Source organism: Peromyscus californicus, unplaced genomic scaffold (genome assembly GCF_007827085.1).
Source record: "Peromyscus californicus insignis strain IS unplaced genomic scaffold, ASM782708v3 Scaffold_21__1_contigs__length_65335640, whole genome shotgun sequence".
NCBI classification, from domain to species: domain Eukaryota; kingdom Metazoa; phylum Chordata; class Mammalia; order Rodentia; family Cricetidae; genus Peromyscus; species Peromyscus californicus.
The window spans coordinates 20,062,076-20,083,097 of record NW_026294514.1 but is presented as its reverse complement, the minus strand read 5'-3'; the positions used below and the strand labels follow the sequence as shown (position 1 = coordinate 20,083,097).

Here is a 21,022-nt window from a genome sequence, read left to right as displayed (position 1 = left end):
GCTGATACGTATTTCCAGTCTTTCGATAACTGGGAACACTGTTATTAATACTTAGTTCATGGATTAAGTCTGTATCCTGTCTTCTCTTAGCCTACTTCTTCTTTCTTAGAAATTATATAAACATCCTTGGGGCCCCATCTGTATTTCCAGAGTATGCTTTACTTACTCTGATTCTGCTAGAGTATAGTTATACTAAAAATAAAGTTAAAAAAAAACCTTTCTTCTTCCTAACCTACCTCTCAGGAGCCGTCTGTAGTCTGAGCAGTAGGACATACCAGAAAGCCTGCTTTTACTGGACCCTTTCTATGTACCAGCACAAAAATTACCTGCTAACAATTACAGACAATCTAGGAGTTAATTAAGCACAACCAAAGTGCGTAATAACTCACAAAACATCCCCTACAGTCTAAGAGTAGAACTATAGGCTATCTAATATCATGTTATGCTTTTAATTCTCAACCCACAGTAGTTATGGTTCCATTTAACAGATGTAAGAGTTGATAGTGAAAACAGGTTGGGTGACTTTTCTTAAAATCAAAGATCTAGAATGGAGCCAACCTGGATTCAACCCAGTGGAGCTTCCAAGAGAGACTGTATGGTTCCTCTCTGCTCACAGCTACCACAACAGTATTATTTCACAGCTCTAAGAATGGTAGTTGAGTGAGAACCAGAAGCAGAAAGGAATTACTGAAAAGCCTGCTGTGACAAAGAAAATACCTTGATAGAGTCTGTGCTTGCATTTCAGAAACCCTAGGCCTCATACATTTTGTTATAGTCTTTAATAAACCAAGTGTAAGATAAAAAGTAAAAATGTTTCAGATGCCAGACCATGACGTGCCACCCCACCAAAGCTTCTAATTTTAGTCCCATTCCATTCATATTCATATCCAGGCATATAAACAAACTACAAATGACACGAAACAGAGAAAATGGATGTCATTTGCTTTAGGGATAAACCAGGAAACAACAGAACATTCTTTTTAAAAATACAGAAAAATGGTTTTCATAGTAGCTAATTTTCCTCTTTAGGCATTAAGACACATTTCTGTCTAATCTTAAACCATATTTTCACTCTTTACAAAAATCATTCTCCCAATATAAACATGAATATTTCATCACGCTAATCTCTAAATGGCATCACTAAAAAGGTAGTTATTTATTTCTAACCTCTTGAACATCCTGCACAATTGATTTTAATCACTGGAATGCAGCACTGCTTTGATTCAATGTGATTTGGTAGTTAATATTCCTCTTTTCCAATAAAAAAGATTTCATGAGCAGAACCCAGGTTCCTGTGGCTTCATCGATCAAGAGAACGTTTCTGAGCAGCTTCTGAACAGACATTTCTTAGTAAGTTGATAACAGATCTGGGGTCGTCACTCTTCATGATGGCACTGCCAGACACAATCATGTTAGCTCCTGCCTGCAAGAAGTACATGGCTGTGTGTTAGCGTGGAAGAAACCAACACAGAAGTCCTGGAGCAGCCTTTCCACCCTTGTCTCTGCCAGCGCTCTCCCAGAAGCTGAGTGTAGCACTCTAATTCACTGAGGTAAGAAGGGAAAACGCTTATAAATGAGGCCACAGTTACATGTAAATGCGCCTACCAAGTCACAGGACTGCTGCGTAAACTAGTCCGAGCTGCACAGAGTACCTCTGCTGACACTTAGAAATGAAGCTCTGCCCTCTTGGATCTACAATTCCAGGCAGGCCTTTCCTAGCGCACACCAAGGACCCCAGACACTAAGGAAACCCTGTAGCTGTTTGTTTCGAGAAAGTCTGAAGGGAGACTGAAAATGAGAAGCTAGCCATAAAACACTGGGAACATTAGTGCCTTGTCATTTTGTGTCAGAAAGAATGTAAAAATATATCTTTATGCTTTCTTAGGTCCCAGCACTTAGAAAATTCTCCCTGGATAACATTTTTAAATGTGGAGTCAAAGAAATGGGGGGTAAAGGGAACACCCTAAAAAGCTCGAATGAGATAGCTCCAAATACAGCTCTGGGCCTGGGATCTGAGCTGAGGGAAAGCCAATCTGCTGTGCAATCCATTGTTAGAAGCTGGAAAACCACATGGTGAGGAAATCTCTCCAATGAGACCCAGTCACCTGATAGCAGGCTTTTACATCTCCAATAACATTCTTTCAGAAATTAGAGTTTATAGGACTATTGATTAATATGTCTCTTAATTTGAGCAGGAACAGCACCGCAGAAGAGTTCAAAACCAAACAACTTAGCAGGATCTGATAGGCGATGCTCAGTGATCATCAACTATTAAACAAATTCATGTATTTAGAAACTCCCTTGTTCTTTACTTTCCTAACCCTATGTTTGAGCAAAAAATATTTTCCCAAGGAAAAACTCAACTCAAGCACTTCTTTGGTGACAGGACTGTCGTGCAGACTGCGCCTACAGGAACTGGCCTAGTCACAGTTGAGGAGCAATCTCACCTCCGCACATTTCTGAACAGTGTCAGGACCTACTCCACCATCGACCTCTATATCCAAAGTTGGGAACTGGGTCCTCAACCAGTGAACCTAGACATACACGAAGAAACAGTGACTCCCACAGTGCACACGCAAGGGAAAAAACAACCAAGCACACAAAACATCAGAGCTCACACGAGCTTAGCTGTACACACAACAGGACTGGGGATCACTTTCAATAGACTGAAGCATATCATGTTTATCAAAGAAGTTTAGCAAATGACATTCAATTTGTGATAGCTTTGTAAAGACTAACGAAAATTCTCAAGTGACCCAAGGTCACAAAAATAGCAGCTTAAAAAATTTGCAATATGGATATTAGCTTTTATTTTAAAACCTATCATACTGTCTTACAGTATCTGAAGGCATCTCTATTCCCTCACCTCCAAAGCAGGACACATCTACACATCTAGAGTAAAAACCTCACCCCAGAACAGAATATTTCTTTTACCTTGGGCATCATATCTTCCATGAATTTTTGCCCTCCAAACCCAGGTTCTACGGTCATTACCAAGGCCATATCTATTTGATTAGCCCATGGGGCCAAATATTCAACTGTCGTTCCTGGTTTGATGGCAAGGCCGACCTGTAACACACAAATGCTAAATCACATCATTTCCCTATTGTATATTGTGGCCAAGTTTTAAAAAAAAAACAACTCACAAAATAGAATGCAATTATCCAGAGTACAACATCAGGTTTTTTTTGTTTGATTTGGATTTATTTTTGCTACCTTATTTTTTGATTTTTACTTTAAAATATTTTTCTTACAATATATTTTGATCATGCCCTCAAGTCCTCCCAGATCCTCCCTACCCACCCAACTTTATATTCTCTCCTGCTCTCTCTTAAAAAGATACACATGTGTCTGGTGGTGGTGGCAAATGTGTATTTTTTAATACATATTTTTAAAATTTTTTAATTTAATTTTTTAATCCCAGCACTCGGGAGGCAGAGGCAGGTAGATCTCTGGGTTCAAGGAAAGCCTGGTTTACAGAGTGAGTTCCAGGACAGCCAGGCCTACACAGAGAAACCGTGTTTCGAAAAAATAAATGAAACCAAACCAAACCAAACCAAACCAAACACACACATGCAAACATATACAAAATCAAAAATCAAACAAAACAATGAGACAAAAAAACAATTCCTGCCCCCCAAAATAAACAAACAAAACAAGGAGCTCTTTTGTATTGGCCAATTACTCCTGGGGACTGGGCCTGCCCTAGAGTATGGCCGATAGACCCAGTAAAACTCCACTGTAGAAAACTGATTTTCTCCTTGCCAGTGGGTATCAATTACCCACTTCTTTTTCAGGGGTTGGACTCTGTGTATCCACTTCCCCCTCTCAGTGACACATTCAGGCCAGAAAGAGTCCTAGCACTGGTTTTTTTATTTGTTTTTAACAATAACATGGTCATTAAATGTGAATTATTCCAAGGCAGTGACCTTCAGAAACATAAGCAGAATATATCTTACAAACATTTCATACTTTAACTCTGGACTCCCAGCTGCCCACGTCCAGTCCTTTCCCTATCATTTTTTTCCCCATCTATCTTTCAAACTTTGACAAAAACTGGTATAAAACATGACTCTTATCATCAACTTACCTTCATCCCATTCTCCCGGATGTCTTTAATCAAAGCCCCCGGGTTCTCAGTTGCCTCAAGATGAAAGGTATATTGATTGGCACCTGCCACGGCCATTGGCTTTACCCACTGTTCTGGTCTAGACACCATCATGTGCATATCTGAGAAGAAAAGACATTTTCTGGTCATTACTGAGAGGAATACCCAGCACATGGGATAAAGTCAGCCTATAGGGGTTTTTTTTGTTTTGTTCATTTTATATATATATATATAAAATTATTCCAGCATCACAAAGTAATCAATTATACTTTGGTATAGATAGTCTTCATCCTAAAGATACAATTTGGTTATATTCACTTATGAAATAGTTTTTCCACAAAAAGCACATGCTGCTACATATAAAAAGTAATGAGAAAAAAAACCAGGAAACTGGGGTGTGAGTCCAGGAAACGCCACTTTTAACGGTTGAAAGGGGTCACACTACCTATGCAGCCTGTTCTCTTTCGGAAAACTAGACTGATTTTCTCCATGTGCTCATTTAGCAACCTTCCTGAACTTTTATGGTGGCACAAATGATAAAATACAAACGAGCGTAAGTAGCTAATGTCGGCTGAGGGGATGTGATGTCCGAGAAACAGGCAGTGAGGAAGGTGGCCAAGCTCTGCAGGCTGCTGGATTTCGCCTAATGCGGTGGGGAAGCGCAGGCTTCAGTGAAGTGACGGTGACCCAGGAAGTCAGGCTCTGAAGGCACAGCCACCTAGAAGCGGGGAGGAAAGGAAACGGCGCCGAAGACTTGGCCTCAGCACGTAGGAGGGCAGAGCTGCAGTGTATGGAGTGACAGAGGAGACAGACGGCAGGCTGGTGAGGGAGGGTGGAAGCCTGAGGCTGGATGTACACAACACAGTAAGCAGAACACAGGCATGGTCTGCTTCAAGTTCTTAAACCTGAATGTATCTCATGAGGAAAGGGCCTCTTCAAAGAGGTCGGACCACAAGACAACCCTGGGACCAATTCTGTGCAGTGCAGTGTGGAGAGTGTGAGTGTTGGTCTGACTTTCATCAGAGGAAGTATATTTCCGGCCTTGCTATGCTGTATTTTAAAAATAAATTCTAACATTTCAGAACCTAACTAAAATTACAAAAGTCAAGAGCTTTGGAAAGGAGTTAGGCAATAATACCAGCATTACAGTATATATTTCTAGACTAACAATAACAAACAAATAAAAACATGTTAATAGGTAAAAACCTCACGTAAGATCAGCAGTCCTCAGACAGATTCTAGCACACGCTGGCTGATATTGGCTAAACGTACAGATGTTATGTGTATTAGACATTTCAGAGTACTAATTAACACAAGAAATACTAACAGAAATTACAGAAGACCTCTGTTTTGCACAGTTTAGTTAGTGCAGCTTCATTTTGGAGGTTTTCTTGTGTTATCTGTGGTTTAAAAATGCTAGACAGAAGTTCCAGAAATAAACACTTGTTAAGTTTTATATTGTGTACCCCACACCAGCTTGCTCTTTTGAGTCATCCCTCTGACTGGAGTACACACACCATATACTACCCATTCACAACTTGGCAGCTGGCTGAAGTGGTCATACCCAATGTCCTGGTATCACAGTGCTTATGACTGAGTTATCCTATTTCTATAAAATCATTATTATTGTGTGTGTGCGCGTGCATGTGTGTATGCATGGCAGATGTGTAAGTACAGGTGTGTGCGTGCCATGGTATACATGTGGAGGTCAGAGATCAACTGTTGGGAATCTGATTTTCCCTTCCCACAGTGGGAAAAGGAGTTAGAACTCAGGTTGTCAAGCCTCCATAAAAAACACTTTTACCCCCTGGGTTATCTTGATGACCTCTATTTTTTACTTGCCATCAGTAACACAGCACAAGTGTCATCATGATGACAAGTGTACAAGTCATAAATTCTTCCTTTGAGTATCATCTCACATTACTGCAAGGATTATATAAGAAAACTTCAGAGACTGCATTCATATAATTACAGTACACTGTCCTGTTCTATTTTATTATGAGTTGTTGCTTACTAAACATTGTGCTTAATTATAAGTTAAGCTTTTAACACAGATATGTGTAAGAAAATCACTAATGATGTTATATCCTGCAGCAGCAAATATTCAGACAAGATATTCCTTATTTAAAACAAGCACATCATCTTGTTAGTATGCAAATTTGCCTTCATCTTTAATAAATGGTAAAATTATATGTATACCAAAAAGTTGTTTTAAAATCAATTACTTTATGACTTATTACCAGTAAAGGTATGGTTTATATGCTTATTTTATATATCTGTATATCCAGGGCTGTGTAAAAATTTCTCATGGGATAAGGAGTCAAGTCTAGAAGAAGTTTAAGAAGCCTTGCTCACATCAGGCATAGTCTTATACATGGTCCTGTAGTACTTTAGAATGGAATCAGGAGGATCAAGAGTTCAAGGCCAGTCAGGCCTTGGTGGTGCACACCTTTAATCCCAGCACTTGGGAGGCAGAGACAGGTAGATCTCTGTAAGTTTGAGGCCAGCCTGGTCTACAAAGCGAGTTCCAGGACAGCTAGGACTGTTACACAGAGAAACTCTGTCTCGAGGAAAAGGAAAAAAAAAAAAAAAAAGAGTTCAAGGCCAGCCTGAGCTACATGAGACCCTCTCCACCAAAAAAACCCCAAACACCCTGTTCAATGTGTATTGTGCAGTGTATAGGAAGTATCTTCTAGATACAGGTAATAAATAACAAGAGGCAATCAACACTTTATAACAACATAGATGGTTTTTATCCAACTGTGGGCTAGCTAAATACTCTGGGCACACTGGAAGTAGGCAAGATTAGAGGTTATTCATATTAAATGCACTTTTGACTTATGATGTCTCAACCTATGTATTTTGTAGCATGAATCTTAAAGAGTTCTTACTAATAAAATCAAACCTGAGGCCAGTTATTGGGGTCAATGCTGGCAGATCAGAGAGACAGAACAAGTCACAGCTATCTCACCTCACCGGATCCTCAGCTGGTCTTGTCTCCTCAGATTGGAGGCCTCCAAGTCCTCATCCAGAATGGGTCTCAGCTGAATTGCTGCTCAAAAGCCTGAATGCTTAACCAGCCAAATGCTTAACCAGCCAAAATGCTTCTAGTTTCTGGTCCTCACACCTTATATATCTTTCTGCTTTCTACCACCACTCCCTGGGATTAAAGGTGTGAGTCACCATGCTTGGCTGTATCCTTGAACACATGGATTTCTGCCTCTGGAATGCTAGGATTAAAGGTGTGTGCTACCACTGCCTATCCTTTATGTTTAATATTGTGGCTGCTCTGTCTCTGACCCCAGATAAGTTTATTAGCGTGCACAATATTTGGGGGAATACAATACCACAGTATTTATGGGAACAGCCATAAAATTAAAGTCTGTAAAACAGCCATTTTCTAAAACAAACAAGTTAGCTATCATTGTTTTTTTTTTCCCCAAGCAAAAACTGGTGTTAGGAAAAGGCAACCAGTTCAGTTCATGCAATGGTGCAAGGTCTCTGGCCCGAGAAAAGCATCTGCTCAAATGAAAAGCATCACACATGCAGCAGCAATGCTTTGTTCTTCCTACTCTGTCACATGAAAATCAACAAGACATTATTCAAGACAAACTTACTAAAATACATTTTCTAAATTGCTTCACCAAAGATACATACCGCATACACACAGGAGTGAAGCACAGTCCTGATTGGAGGAATCTGATGCCACTGCACCACTGACTGCTTATGACACCAAAAAAACAACTTACCATTGATTTGCAGCACCAGTATGGACAATGACAAATAATGTCTCAGTATTGTGAAAATAGCTTTGACCTCATAAAGGAGCTAAAGAGGATTTCCATGGTTCCCTACAGTACAGAGCACTGCCTTAGATAATAAAGGTCTTTCTTGTTAGTTTAGTTCTTAGATGTTTTTTGTACTCAAAACTAAGACTGAATAGTTAAGAGCTTTCTAAATAGCAGGGTTGGCTGGTACAGACCTGTAATATAAACATCTCCAGTGGCTAAGACAGGAGGATTCCAAGTTCAAGGCCAGCCTGGGACACAGAAGATCTAAGTCAGCTAGGGGAACTTAGGGAGACCCTGCCTCAAAACTAAAAGTGGGGCTAGGGAGATGGCATGGTGGATAAAAGTGCTAGCCATGGAAGCCTGACAATCTGGGTTTGATCCTGGAACCCATATGAAAAGCTGATACAGCAGTGGGTCCCATTTAGAGTCCCAGGACTCCTATGATGAGATGGGAGGTGAAGAGAATATCCAGGAAGCTCTCAGGCCAGCTAAGTGGAGTGTGCAAGAAGATAGAGCTTGCCTCAGTAGTGTGGAAGGTGTAAGATGACTTCCAAATGCTGTCCTTTGACCTGCCCTCCACAAGCACACTGTGTCACTGTATCACATGTATTCACACACACAAATACATGATTTTGAAAATAGTAAAAGGCTGTGGAATTGGCATGTGCAAGGCCCAAGTTCTGATCTCCAGTTCAACCAACAAAACACCAGAACCTTAGAGGTTATAAATACAACTTACAGACTACTCATTTATTTTTAAAGATTTTACTTTTAATTATGTATATATGTGTCTCTGTGTGTGGGCATTTGCACAAAAGTACAGGTGCTCACAGAAGCCAGAAGAGGGAGTCACAGGTAGTTGTGAGCCATCTGATGTGTGTGTCGGGAACCAATCCCTGGTCCTCTGTAAGAGCAGAAAATGCTCTTCATCACTGAACCATCTCTAACCCTGGTCTACTTCTTAAAATGAAGTCATTCATCAATTATCTAACAGCTAAGATCCAAAAACAAATCAAACTATAGAAAATAAAGGCCTCAAACCCCAAGTATTAACAAAGCATATTCATCCTTATAAAAATTTCCTAAAGTACTACTTAGCAAATGTATATACATATATACATCATCTATATCTGCCTATGTCCAGAAGGAAAAGTGGACTGGATCTGGTGGTAGCAGTAGTGTTACAGGAGGAAAGACTGATGATAGAAGATGGAGGAAACAGTGAGGAATGAGAACAGGAGTCAACATGAGAGAAACGAAAAAAATGTAAAAAAAAAAAAAAAAAAAATGAGAAAGAGCAGTGGTATGTGTGACTACTGTATATAGGAATAGTGTAATTTATTTCATCATTTCTCTTAATCAGGATAACAAATTTTAAAAAGTCATGGTATATAATAGGAGCAGATTCAAGAAGAAACTTACTCTGAAAACTCCTTTCCAAAAAAATTTTTTAACATCATCAAGATTATATTCAACTACATGAAATTTTAAAAGATGAACATGTTGATAGACGAGGTAATAATGCACATTTTTTAAAATCTCTCAAAATGGATGAATCCTTTCACAAGTATGTACAAGCACAGCCTGAATAAGGTGAGGGATGGCTATGAATAAGACCAACACAAAACTGTAAACTTACTTTATACGAGATGTTTGGTTTTGTCTCGTTTTTGTAACTCAACTATGCGATTCTTAGGTGTGACCTTCTCTGATGACAATAACATGAACTTTGCATGTCCAAAAGTTGGACACATTAGCTAGAGGATGCACAAGTGGGACTAATGGTCTGCATCAGCAGGAATGCCCGTGGCTGCACTGCTGATAATAGTCAACAGACACATATGGCGACTGAGGACCTGTAATGTGCCTACTGTGAATGAGAACCTCAATTTTTATTTTAATATATATAGTTGAATATGGGTTTTAGAGCTAGCACACTGAACATTTCAGCTAGAGTCCTTCCTTCATAAAATTGTTCTACTGGCAAAAAAACTTAAGCTTTACTTAATTATACAAGTTACATAATATTATGAACTTGAATCTGTTTCAGTTCAAATAACTTCTAGGTTGGAGTGATCTAAAAACAAAAACAAAAAACCCAAAAACCAACAACAACAAAAACCAAAAATACAACCCCCCCGCAAAAGAAACAAAAAACCGTTTAGATTTACTATTTCATGAAATGAAGCATATCTTCAGAAAACCCACATTTGAAAAAAATAAATTGGCTGCTGGACCACTTAATTAAACCATAAATTCAATTACTAGTTAATACTAAACGTAATCATGTCTGTTTAGCCTTAAGAAAACCAAAAACTGGGGATGGAGAGAGGACTCATCAGTTAAGAGCATGAGCTGCTCTTCCAGAGGACTTGGTTCAGTTCCCAGCACCCACACGGTGGCTCACAATCTTCTCTAACTCCAATTCCAAAGAATCCAATGCCCTCTGAGGGCACTACACACACATACATGCAGGCAAAACAGCCAAACAAATAAATTATATATTACAATATAATATATATGGTAAATAACAAATATACATTTATAAATAAATTATAAGGAAAATCACGAGTTGAGTTCTAGCCCTACCTTCATGGATCTTATAATCAGTTCTAAACAGACTGAAATGTGGATAAAGTTAGTTTGGAGGAGGTGCTTAGAAAGGCCTCTCTCAAGAGATGACAAATGACCTCAAGGCTGACAGCGAGGCCCTCAGCAGAAGAGTTTTCCAGGCAGAATCAGGTTCACAGCCCTGGGAAAGGAGAAGGGTGTTGGATTGCTAAGATCAAGCTAATGAATGCCCAGCACAGTAAGAAACAGGAGAAGGGGCAAGATGAACTTGATCTCTTTTTCCTTTATTTAAGCAATCTTGTCAGTTTTAAATGTTTAGCAACCCACTTACCAAAGAAAGGGTCCTGGCCTAACTGCTTTCGGAGGCTTTCAACCACAGGATGACCAAAAGTGATATTGGGAACAAAATGCCTATAAGACAAAAAAATAAATAAAATCTTACTCTAAAAACATTTTCAGTTTCACTTCTGCATTTATCAATATGAATTTTGACAGGGGAACAAGGAAATGTTTGGGATTGCATTTTTTTTTGCCATATAATTCTTAACATTTTTAATATTAGACAAAGTTAAGCAAAAATAATCAGGTAAGATCAGGTGTACAATTAATGTGTGCTGTCACATTCATCTTCATAATGACAACTCTGTAATTCATAACCCATGGTAAGCAAAAATGGAAAGATGACAGAAGACAATTTCTGACTTGCTCAAGCGACACACTAGTTAATAAAGGATTCTAACAAGGTGTCCTGAGTCAGCTAATCCATCCAATCAGAACACTAAATGACAGTTTGTTTAAACCCTATAAACACTAACCATTAAAAACAACAAGAAAAAACCCTTGGTACTATGAATAAAGCTGCTATAAACAAAGCAGCTCAATCATCCCACAAGGTCACTTGCTCAACTATGTTCACAGCAGCTCTATTCATAATAGCCAGAACCTGGAAACAACCTAGACGCCCCTCAACCAATGAATGGATAAAGAAAACGTGGTACATTTACACAATGGATTATTACTCAGTTGTTAAAAACAATGACATCAGGAAATCTGAAGGCAAATGGATGGAACTAGAAAAAAAATCATCCTGAGTGAAGTAGCTAAAACCCAAAAGAACAAACAGGGTATGTACTCACTTATAAGTGGATATTAGCTGTAAAGTAAAGGATAACCATGCTACAATCTACAGACCCAGAGAGACCAGGTAACAAGGAGGGCACAAGGAGGGACGCATGGATCTCCCAGGAAAGGGGAAACAGAAGAGATCTCGTGGGTGGACTAGGGTTGGATGGATATGGGAACATGAAGGATTGGGTTGGGGGAGGTAGAAGGAGGGGGAGAGTACTGAAAGAGATGACTGGAAAGAGGGGGCATTTCAAGGTCAGGTAGAAACCTGATACAAGAGGAACTCCCAGGAATCTACAAGGATGACCCCAGCTAAGACTCCTAGCAATGGTGGATACGTAGCCTGAACTGACCATCTCCTGTGACCGGGTGGGACTTCTGGCAGAGGGATTGGGATGCTGTACCAGCCACACCACCTTTGACCTACAGTCTGTCCTGCCTATAGGGGTGTGTGTGTGTGTGTGTGTGTGTGTGTGTGTGTGTGTGTGTGTGTGTGTGTGTGTGTGTGTGTTGGAGGTGGGGTATAAGGGTAGCATGGAGATTGTGGGAGTGGCCAACCAATGACTGAGTCAGCCTCACACCCATACCATGGGAGAGAACCCACCCCCGATACTGCCTGGAGCGCAAGGACACAGAGGCTGGATGACCCAGAGGCCTAGGATAGAACCAAACACAACTGGAGAATAAAAAATGTTAACACAATGAAGCCTAATGGTATTCTGCTATACTCATAGATTGGTGACTACCCCAACTGTCATCAGAGAGCCTTCATCCAGTACTGACAGAAACAGATGCAGAGACCCACAGCCAAGCACTGGGCTGAGCTCGGGAAGTCATGCTGAAGAGAGGAAGGAAGGAATTGTTTGAGCCGGGGCAGGTCACTGACATCAAAAGGGAACTCACAGAAACCACTAACCGGGCTCACTGGAGCTCACAGAATCTGGACCAACAACCAGGGAGCCTGCATGGAACTGACCTAGGCACTCTACATATGTGTGACAGTTGTGCAGCCTGGTCTACTGGTGGAACTCCTAGCAGTAGGAACAGGGAATGTCCTAACACTTTGGTTGGCTTACAAGAACCTATTCCTCATACTGGGTTGTCTTGCCTAGCCTTAATACAATAGGAGGAGCTTAGTCCTATAGAAACTTTATATGCCATGCCTTGTTGATACCCATGGGAGGTCTGCCCCTTTCTAAACAGAAACAGAGGAGGAGTGGGTTGAGGGGGGTGAAGGGAAGGTGGGAGACGGAAATGGGAGGCGAGGAGGGAGGGGAACTGTGGTCAGGATGTAAAATAAATGAATAAATTCAATTAATAAAAAATTCTTGCAAGAGCAAAGACTGAAAAAAGCAATTTTATAAAGCTGTGCTGAAAAAAAATAACTTGATGCTTATTGGAGACAGTAGTATATTGAGAGCTTAGTTCACAACAGATATTGTATTGTTCTTCATACCTCAGACTAATAAAATAGATACTATTTACATTCTGCTTGAAGAACATAACTAACATCCTTCAATCAGTTAATAATCTGTGGCACAGAATGCAAATCAAGTCAGCCCAATACCAACCCCAAAGCACTTAACCTTTAACCTTCTTAGTTCATCTTCCTTTTGCATCTCCTGCTCATTTAAATATTTAGGAAAACCCCTTCCAACATGTAGGTCATCCTATACTGGGTGCAGCATGTACTATGTTTTATAAAGAAATAGGCAAAGAGTTTACAATCTCAACCAGAATTCATCTCACTAGCAGGAGATGAATGAGAGTGTCAACAACTCCACAGATCCTCAGCTACAGGACAGTTATCAGTAGGAAGCCAACTGAGCACTCCCCAGCTGCCTGTACACCCAAGACAGCCCCTGTGATAATCCTTGTCAATGGTCTGTGAGTTTAAGTGATGCATGTCATCGGAGAGTCTAGAATGTAAAAGCGCAGGCTAAGCAGTCCTAATCTGAAATTCTACAAAATTAGGGACTTTTGGAGCACCAATATGATGCTACAACAGACAAGATGGTTAAACTGGTGTGGTGGTGCACATGGTAATCTCAACACCTGGGAGGTGGAAGATCAGGAGTTCAAGGTCATCCTCAGCTACACAGAGAGTCTACCTCAAAAAAAAAAAAGAAAGAGGGCCAGGTGGCGGTGGCGCACGCCTTTAATACCAGCACTCCTAGGGAGGCAGAGGCAGGCAGATCTCTGTGAGTTCGAGGTCAGTCTGGTCTACAGAACAAGATCCAGGACAGGCACCAAAGCTACACAGAGAAACCCTGTCTTGAAAAAACAAACAAACAAACAAACAAACAAAAAAAAGAACTGTACATAAAGTTTCATGAGACATATATGAATTTCATGAACTTAGACCTGTGTCCCATCCCCAAAGTAACTTATTAGGCACACACAAATATTCTGAAATCCAAATAGAAACCCAAATTTGAGATAATTCTGGTCACAAGCATTTTGGATGAGAGGAACTCAACCTGCACCCGTTTCCTGCTCTCACTCTACCTACTAGCCTAGAAAGCTCTTCACAAGTAGGGCCATGGGATGGAAGGAGGGGAACTCCCAGAACAAGTGCACGGAAGGGCACACATACTCAACAGCTACCTTAGCAAGAAAGAAACTAACAGTGCTATGTTCCTGAAATTTGGGCTTTGAGAAAAGCTAAACAACAATGCCCATAGAAAAGTGAAGAAAGAAAATAGCAAAAGATAAATATAAAAGCAAGTATCCTGTAGCATTCTATATTAGAAGATCACAGGACTTAAAGAATGTTGAGATTTATAGGATCAGAAATGGCTTTAAAGGAAGTGAAAGCAGAACTAAGCAAGTTTAGGTCAAAGGGGGAAAGGCTGTTGATCAAAGCAGGTGTAGGCTCTATCAGATTAAGGGTGTCCAATGCTACACGCAGGTGTTTGGAGTTTATTGCACTGTAAATATCAAGTGGGATAGTAGGGCAAGAAGCAAGTAATAAAACACATACAATAAAAGCATGAAGATGGACCAGGCAATAAGTTGCAAGAAGGAAGAAGGAGGTGTTGTCTTAGTTAGGTATTATTGCTGTGAATAGACACCATGACCATGGCAACCCTTTTTTGTTGTTTTTTTCGAGACAGGGTTTCTCTGTGTTGTTTTGGTGCCTGTCCTGGCTCTCACTGTGTAGACCAGGCTGGCCTCGAACTCACAGAGATCCGCCTGGCTCTGCCTCCTGAGTGCTGGGATTAAAGGTGTGTGCCACCGCCACCCGGCCCCATGGCAACTCTTATAAAGGAAAACACTTAATTGGGCGTGGCTTATGGGTTCAGAGGTTAGCCTATTACTGTCAGGGTGGGAAGCTTGGTGTCTGGCAGGCAGACATGGTGCTGGGGAAGTAGCTGAGAGTTCTACAGCTGAGAAAGTGCCACTGGGCCTGGCTTGACTTTCTGAAACCTCAAACCCTGTGACACACTTCCTCCAAAAAGGCCACACCTCCAAAGATGCCACTCCCTATGAGTTTATGGGGGCCATTTTCAGTCAAATCACCACAGGTGTTAATACTAAGAATTGGCAAAAATGACAAAGACAGGCAAAACTTAGAGTGTCTGTCAACAACCGATTAGATATGTGTGTGTGTGTGTGGGGGGGTGTTAAAAGACAGTAAAGCCATGGTTACAGCTGTAAGTTTGGATAACAGGTAAATGCTCATAAAAAAAGTTAGTCTAGGGATAAGTTCCAAACCCTTTCCAGGCATTCAACTTTCTATCTGGCACCCCTGGGAGACAGGCAGCACCTGTATTTTCCAGGTGAGGGAACGCAGCCCGTGTCACCCAACCACTAAGTGCTGATGGCAGGAGTTGACGCACACTACAAAGTCCAGTCTTCCTGTGTTCACCTGCCGGTACAATGGCAGCTAGAACAACTGTCCTGGGGAGAGGGCAGGAACTCATGCAGGCCACCCCTGAGCAGGACAGAACAAGTGGACCAGTGTGGATAAGTTCTCTAACCACCAGATCCCTGAGGTTCCACTTCTAGTATTTAGAAGATTATTCTACTGCCTGCCTAAGGGCACTCACTATCAAAACTCGATGACACACTGTGACCATTTCTTACACCAGAAATAAGGGATAGGTAAGCAGGCAGCAACCCCAACTGACTAGTCCACAACTTCAGATGAAGTCTCTAACTGCATATACTGTTCTTTCAATTTACTGTGTGGCCTTGAAACTCGGTTTGCTCAAAGTTAGGTCTCATTTGTTACAAAAACAAACAGTGACAAAAGATGAGCTGAGGAGCTGAGACGAGACGGAAACACAAATCTACTTGAGAAACACGAGCATAAAACAGAAAAACTACTGACCTTCCACATATGCTAGTAATTTGTGTTCCTGTTGATGAGTTCAATGAACTGGGTTCATAAGTTTACCGAGAGCACAAAATGCATCAATATTCTCACAAGCCGAAACCAAAAAGGACAAAAACCCAGGCATGAAGTCAGGTGTCTTTGAACTGCCTGACAATACCAACTATCAAGGGATTTTCAGCTTCTTCCTGAGGGCTACTGAGATTCCAAAGACTTAAGAACATGAATTTTTATCAAATGTCTCAAAGATTTCTTACTAGACTGGGAAAATCTAAATTAGTTCATGCTAAAGAAAAGGAATTCACCAGAAAAGTGAGCTTCATCATAATTTCATTTTGACATTTCCCTCCTTGAATGCAGCCCTTTGGAGTAAGGTCTGAAAGAGACTTCAACAAAGGAGTCTGCCTCTCAGAAACCAGGGGCTTGCTGGAGTTCAGCTACAGCTGTTGTGATGCAGGGATGTAAGTTTCCTCTCACCACGTTCCATCACCAGTGCTATCCTTTACTAAGTTATAACTGGAATGCAGTCCACTGCGGACAGATCAACAAACAAAATGGTAAGAGGATTAAGGTCGGTACAAAATGTCTGGAAGCAGAATACAATCTTCCTGTGAATCAGGAATCAAAGAGCCACTGGCCGGTTGCAGTTGGCAAAGTTAAGAAACAAAACTGAGCAGACGAGACGGGATGGAGAGGGTAAGGCGCAGTACACAAATGTGTAACTGGTTAAGGGTGCTTGCCTCACTCCACTCCAGCCTATCACAGCCTTATCAGAAAACAGAACACGAATGCCAAAGCTTTGATATCCCCCACCATGGCCCAGCCCCCAAAGTCAGAAATGCAGTATTCACCTGACATCTCCCTAATTTAAAATCCTGATGACTGACTTAGAAATAGAATGGAAACACATGAACTATGAACCAATAGCTGAGGAGCCCCCAACTGGATCAGGCCCTCTGGATAAGTGAGACAGTTGATTAGCTTGATCTGTTTGGGAGGCATCCAGGCAGTGGGACCGGGTCCTATACTCAGTGCATGAGCTGGCTGTTTGGAACCTGGGGCTTATACAGGGACACTTGGCTCAGCCTGGGAGGAGGGGACTGGCCCTGCCTGGACTGAATGTACCAGGTTGAACTCAATCCCCAGGGGAATCTTTGCCCTGGAGGAGACGGGAATGGGGGGGTGGGCTGGGAGGAGGGGGGGCAGAACAAGGGAATCCGTGGCTGATATGTAAAATTAAATTAAATTATAAAATAAAATAAAAAAAATCCTTTAAAAAAAGAAAAGAAATAGATACTTGCTCTGCTCCCACAGTTGGGATCAAGCCGTTCCAGCCACCATCTTGTCATGATGTGCTTTGTATTTTCCGCAAAATGTTTTTGCAGAAAATAAATCTGCCTTTTATTTTAGATACTGAACCATACTTGTGTCTGGCCACCTTGTGTTTCCCAACCCAGTTTTTTACTTTCTAGATAAATTCAGTTTTAAGCAGGAAAGAAAACTGGGGGATGAAGTGGAGACGGGGGAGTGGGGGGGTATTTTGAGGCTGGCCACCTTTGTAAAGGGATCCCACAGCTCACTTTTGTACCGTTGTCCTGGAAACGGTGCACCACATGGCTAAGGAGGTGACTGACACCATCTCCATCAGGTTTTGTCTGCTCCGGCAGGACGATGGGAAAGAAGCTGTACTTCCCTAATCTGGTTTCCTCTTTTGTAAATGATGAATAGAAACAGCTTTTACTTCATACAAAACAAACAAAAAAAAGTAGGCAAAGATTGAAAGGCGTAAAAATTGTACATGGAGAATTTAGGTTTTCCAAGCCAGTGCTTCTCAGCAAAAGCAGAACCATTTGAAAAAAAATTGCCTTATTTACTAAACTTAAGTCTGCCGTAGGGGCAGGGGACCTGCTGGGAGGGGCAAAGGTAATTCTTAGAGATCCTTCCTAGTATTACTAAGCAATGATAACATGGCTGCACAGAGCTTTACTTCAGATACCAAGGTGAGCAAGACAGACAGACCCTGCTCTCAGTACTTCAGGAGAGAGAGGAAAATAATACAAATATAAATTACTACTTGCTGTTTGAGGACAAAAAATGTCTTAAGAGTTCTGTAGAAGTCCAGGACTCAATGAAAGCATTTTTGAGACATAGTTACACAGCTTCTATCTTGGTTTCACTTTTTTGGTTTTTTTTGCTATGAAACATGGTACTGCACCTTACTCTTCATTGACAAAACATTAACCTCAAAAAGTAGATCAGCCCACAGGTTCTAGCCCTACACAAAGAACTAGATAACTAAGGAATGCTGAGCGCAGGAGACATAGTCTTACCCAATACCAAATGGCCAGCTGTGAAAATATATACACAAGTAACATTAGATAGATTGAGCAGGTCTTGTTTATGTATTTAGGAATATATTTGTGTGCGTGCATGCGTGTGTGTGTGTGTGTGTGTGTGTGTGTGTGTGTGTGTGTGTTAATTTAAAAAGAGGTCATGGATTTGAAAGAGAGAAAGTAGGTAGTAATGGGAGGGTTTAGTGGAAGGAAAGGGAAGGGGGAAACTAATATATTGTAATCTCAAATAATAAAAGGATTTTTAAAATAAGTTAAAAAAAAAAAGCACCAGAACAGAAAGTCAAGTGCTTCTAAGTACGGCTCTCCAATATCCTTATTAGCAAACTGAAAGAAATGTTCTCCATTCGTTCATTCTGAATAAACACACTCACAGTTACACGTGTAGCCTGTTCCATGCTGGGACCCCTAAGTTTTCTCAGGCACCAAAAATATAGCTACCACCTCTATGGTGCACACTTTCTTTCGTCAAGGGCTTTCAATAAGTGTTAAGAGAAACAAGAGATTTAATCGCACAGAGGAAAAGGAGAAAAACTGCTACAGAGTAGCCAGCGACATTAAAAAGAAAAGGGGCTTCTGAGAGTGATGGCATATGCCTGTAATCCCAGCATTTGGGAAGCTGAGGCAAGATTCTGAGCTTGAGGCCGGTTTGATTTACATAGACTTTGTCTCAAAAACAAAATGAACAGCAACCCCCAACAAGAAACAAACTAACCTCTTGGAACTAACACGTTATTTGCCAAGGCGACTGAGGGCAAACACATTTTACTTATTTGAAATAAATTTATTTTTCTATCTCAACCCAAGGCTTTTATAATCCTGTGCGGAACTTCCGGCGGGAAACGGTAGTCCCAGCCAAGGAGACTCAAGTTCCAAGTCTGTCACAATCTTCTGTAATCTTGAGCAAGTCAGTCTTACGGCCTCCTTTGGGTCTAGGTTTATTGACTCACTTTAGAACCAATTGAGGAAACTTGTGCCCTGATTCTGAGCATTATAAGTTATAACTACAGTGCTTAAAAATTACTTACAAAAAACTGACCTCCCTGAAGAGCAGGGTGCCTGAAGAGAAAATAGACAGGAAAATCAGACTTCGAATGGTTATTCGATCCAGCTAACAACTGTAGAGAATCTGTTACATGTCAGGCACTGGACTCGCTCAGTTCATTTTTTCCAAGGACGCGGAAGCGTTCTATTATCAAAAACACTTCCATTTTTCCAAACCCTGAGACCGAACCTCAGCGAGGGGGGCCCAGGCGGCTTTATCTAAAACGAATCCGCAAGTGGTCGAACTTAGGAATCAGAGCCAGGTGTGTCCAGCTCGTAAACCGTGGACCAGCGTGGTCTCCCAGCTCTGGCCACGGACTAGTCAGCTGAGTTTGGACAAGTCGTGCCTGTCCCGCTGGGCCTCAGTTTCCCTACGAGTTCATGAAAGAGACATGTCCTGAAATACTGAAGGTGGCTTCCGGGTCCTCGGACCACAGGTGACTGGGGGCGGGGAAGGACTGGGGGACTGGGGGACTGGTCCCCCCCGCCCCGACCCCCGAAGGCAGCCAGGACCGGCTGGGTGCCCTCAGCAGCGCTGGCGCCTTGGCGGCCAGGCCGCCCGTCGCAAAGGGGCGCCGTGCACCCAACAGGCGCTCGCTGAGGTGCAGCGACGCGACCCGCGCGGCCAGCCCGCCCCGAGCCCCGCGGAGTTACCCGTCCATTACATCCAGGTGCAGGTAGTCGGCCCCCGAGTCCAGCATGCGCAGGCACTCGGCCCCCAGGTTGGCCAGGTCGCTGTTGAGGATGGACGGGCCGATCTTGCAGCCCGACGCCATGGTGCCGGTTCCCTAGAGCGAGTGAGCCCACGAGAGCCCGGGGGCCAGCCAAGACTTCGTCCCGATTGGGCGCGCCGCACTGGCTCCGCCCCCTCCCACCCTGCACTCTCTTCCGGACTCTGCCGGAAGCAGCTGCCCTGCGGCGAGGAAGTCCCGCCTCCTCCTCCCAGGGGGCGGGGCTGTCCGATGGCTGGCTAGGGGGCGGAGCCAGGCGCGGACCTTCTGCCTCCTCCTGTCTTGGGTTTTTTTCTGAGCCCACTGTCTTCTCAGTAGAGTGGCCTCTTTTCCTTTTGTAAGGAAAAATAGTTAATATTGAGTATGATGCAAGAAGGCCACGGGCTGATCAGCTGGACTACTGCCTACAATGCAGGAATTTGTTTTTAAAATGTATTTTTTTTCTATTTCATGCATGTATACTTTATATTATGATCATAGTCCCCGGTACCGGCTCTTACTCCCCTTCAACTCCTGCTGACCCTTTTCCTCTTCCTGATCAATCCCTCTCTTACTTCAATATCTTGCTGTGTCTGTAGGATTTTGTGCAGGTAGCCACGGTTGCTCATAATTGCAACAGCCCTGTCATATCCAGCAGATAGTATTTCATAGCACTTCTCCCCACCTTACATTCTTTTAGTCCTCTCTTCTGCGATGTTCCCTGGTCAAGGTGCTGAGAACAGGTGACTGCTGAGTGACTGCTCAGTGTAGGAGTTTCTTAGGCAGTTGACGGATTTGATACAGTTGCTTATTATTCAGCCATAATTCTTGAAATGGGTAAGTGTCCTAATGCCAAATGTGTCCAGATTCTGGGTCAGGAAGAAATGCAAAGCTATGTGAAGAAAAACATGGATTAAACAAGAGCAATTCCTAAAGAACAAGGATAAGATAGTTCATAATTTTATTCAAAACGTAGCTGGTGG

At 42.0% G+C, this 21,022-nt stretch overlaps 1 protein-coding gene across 6 annotated transcripts in view; it reads right to left on the bottom strand.

The window, feature by feature from the left end:
- Rpe (ribulose-5-phosphate-3-epimerase) overlaps positions 1-20,187 on the bottom strand; it is a 91,390-nt gene extending 71,203 nt beyond the window's left edge. For 3 of the 6 annotated variants that reach the window (XR_008220854.1, XR_008220853.1, XM_052749748.1), the window contains exons 1-4: positions 19,984-20,187; positions 10,802-10,881; positions 4,091-4,230; positions 2,935-3,069 (exon numbers count right to left, since the gene is read on the bottom strand). Coding sequence is in view for 4 of the 6 variants with exons in the window: in XM_052749748.1 (XP_052605708.1) it covers positions 2,935-3,069; positions 4,091-4,230; positions 10,802-10,881; positions 19,984-20,105 (477 nt within the window). In the remaining 2 variants the exon portion in view is untranslated. Of the gene's footprint in view, positions 1-930; positions 1,424-2,447; positions 2,535-2,934; positions 3,070-4,090; positions 4,231-10,801; positions 10,882-19,309; positions 19,345-19,983 lie in introns of those variants that run through there. The other 3 variants (XM_052749749.1, XM_052749746.1, XM_052749747.1) reach the window with 3 other exon arrangements.
- Between the last annotated feature and the right edge of the window lie 835 nt (positions 20,188-21,022).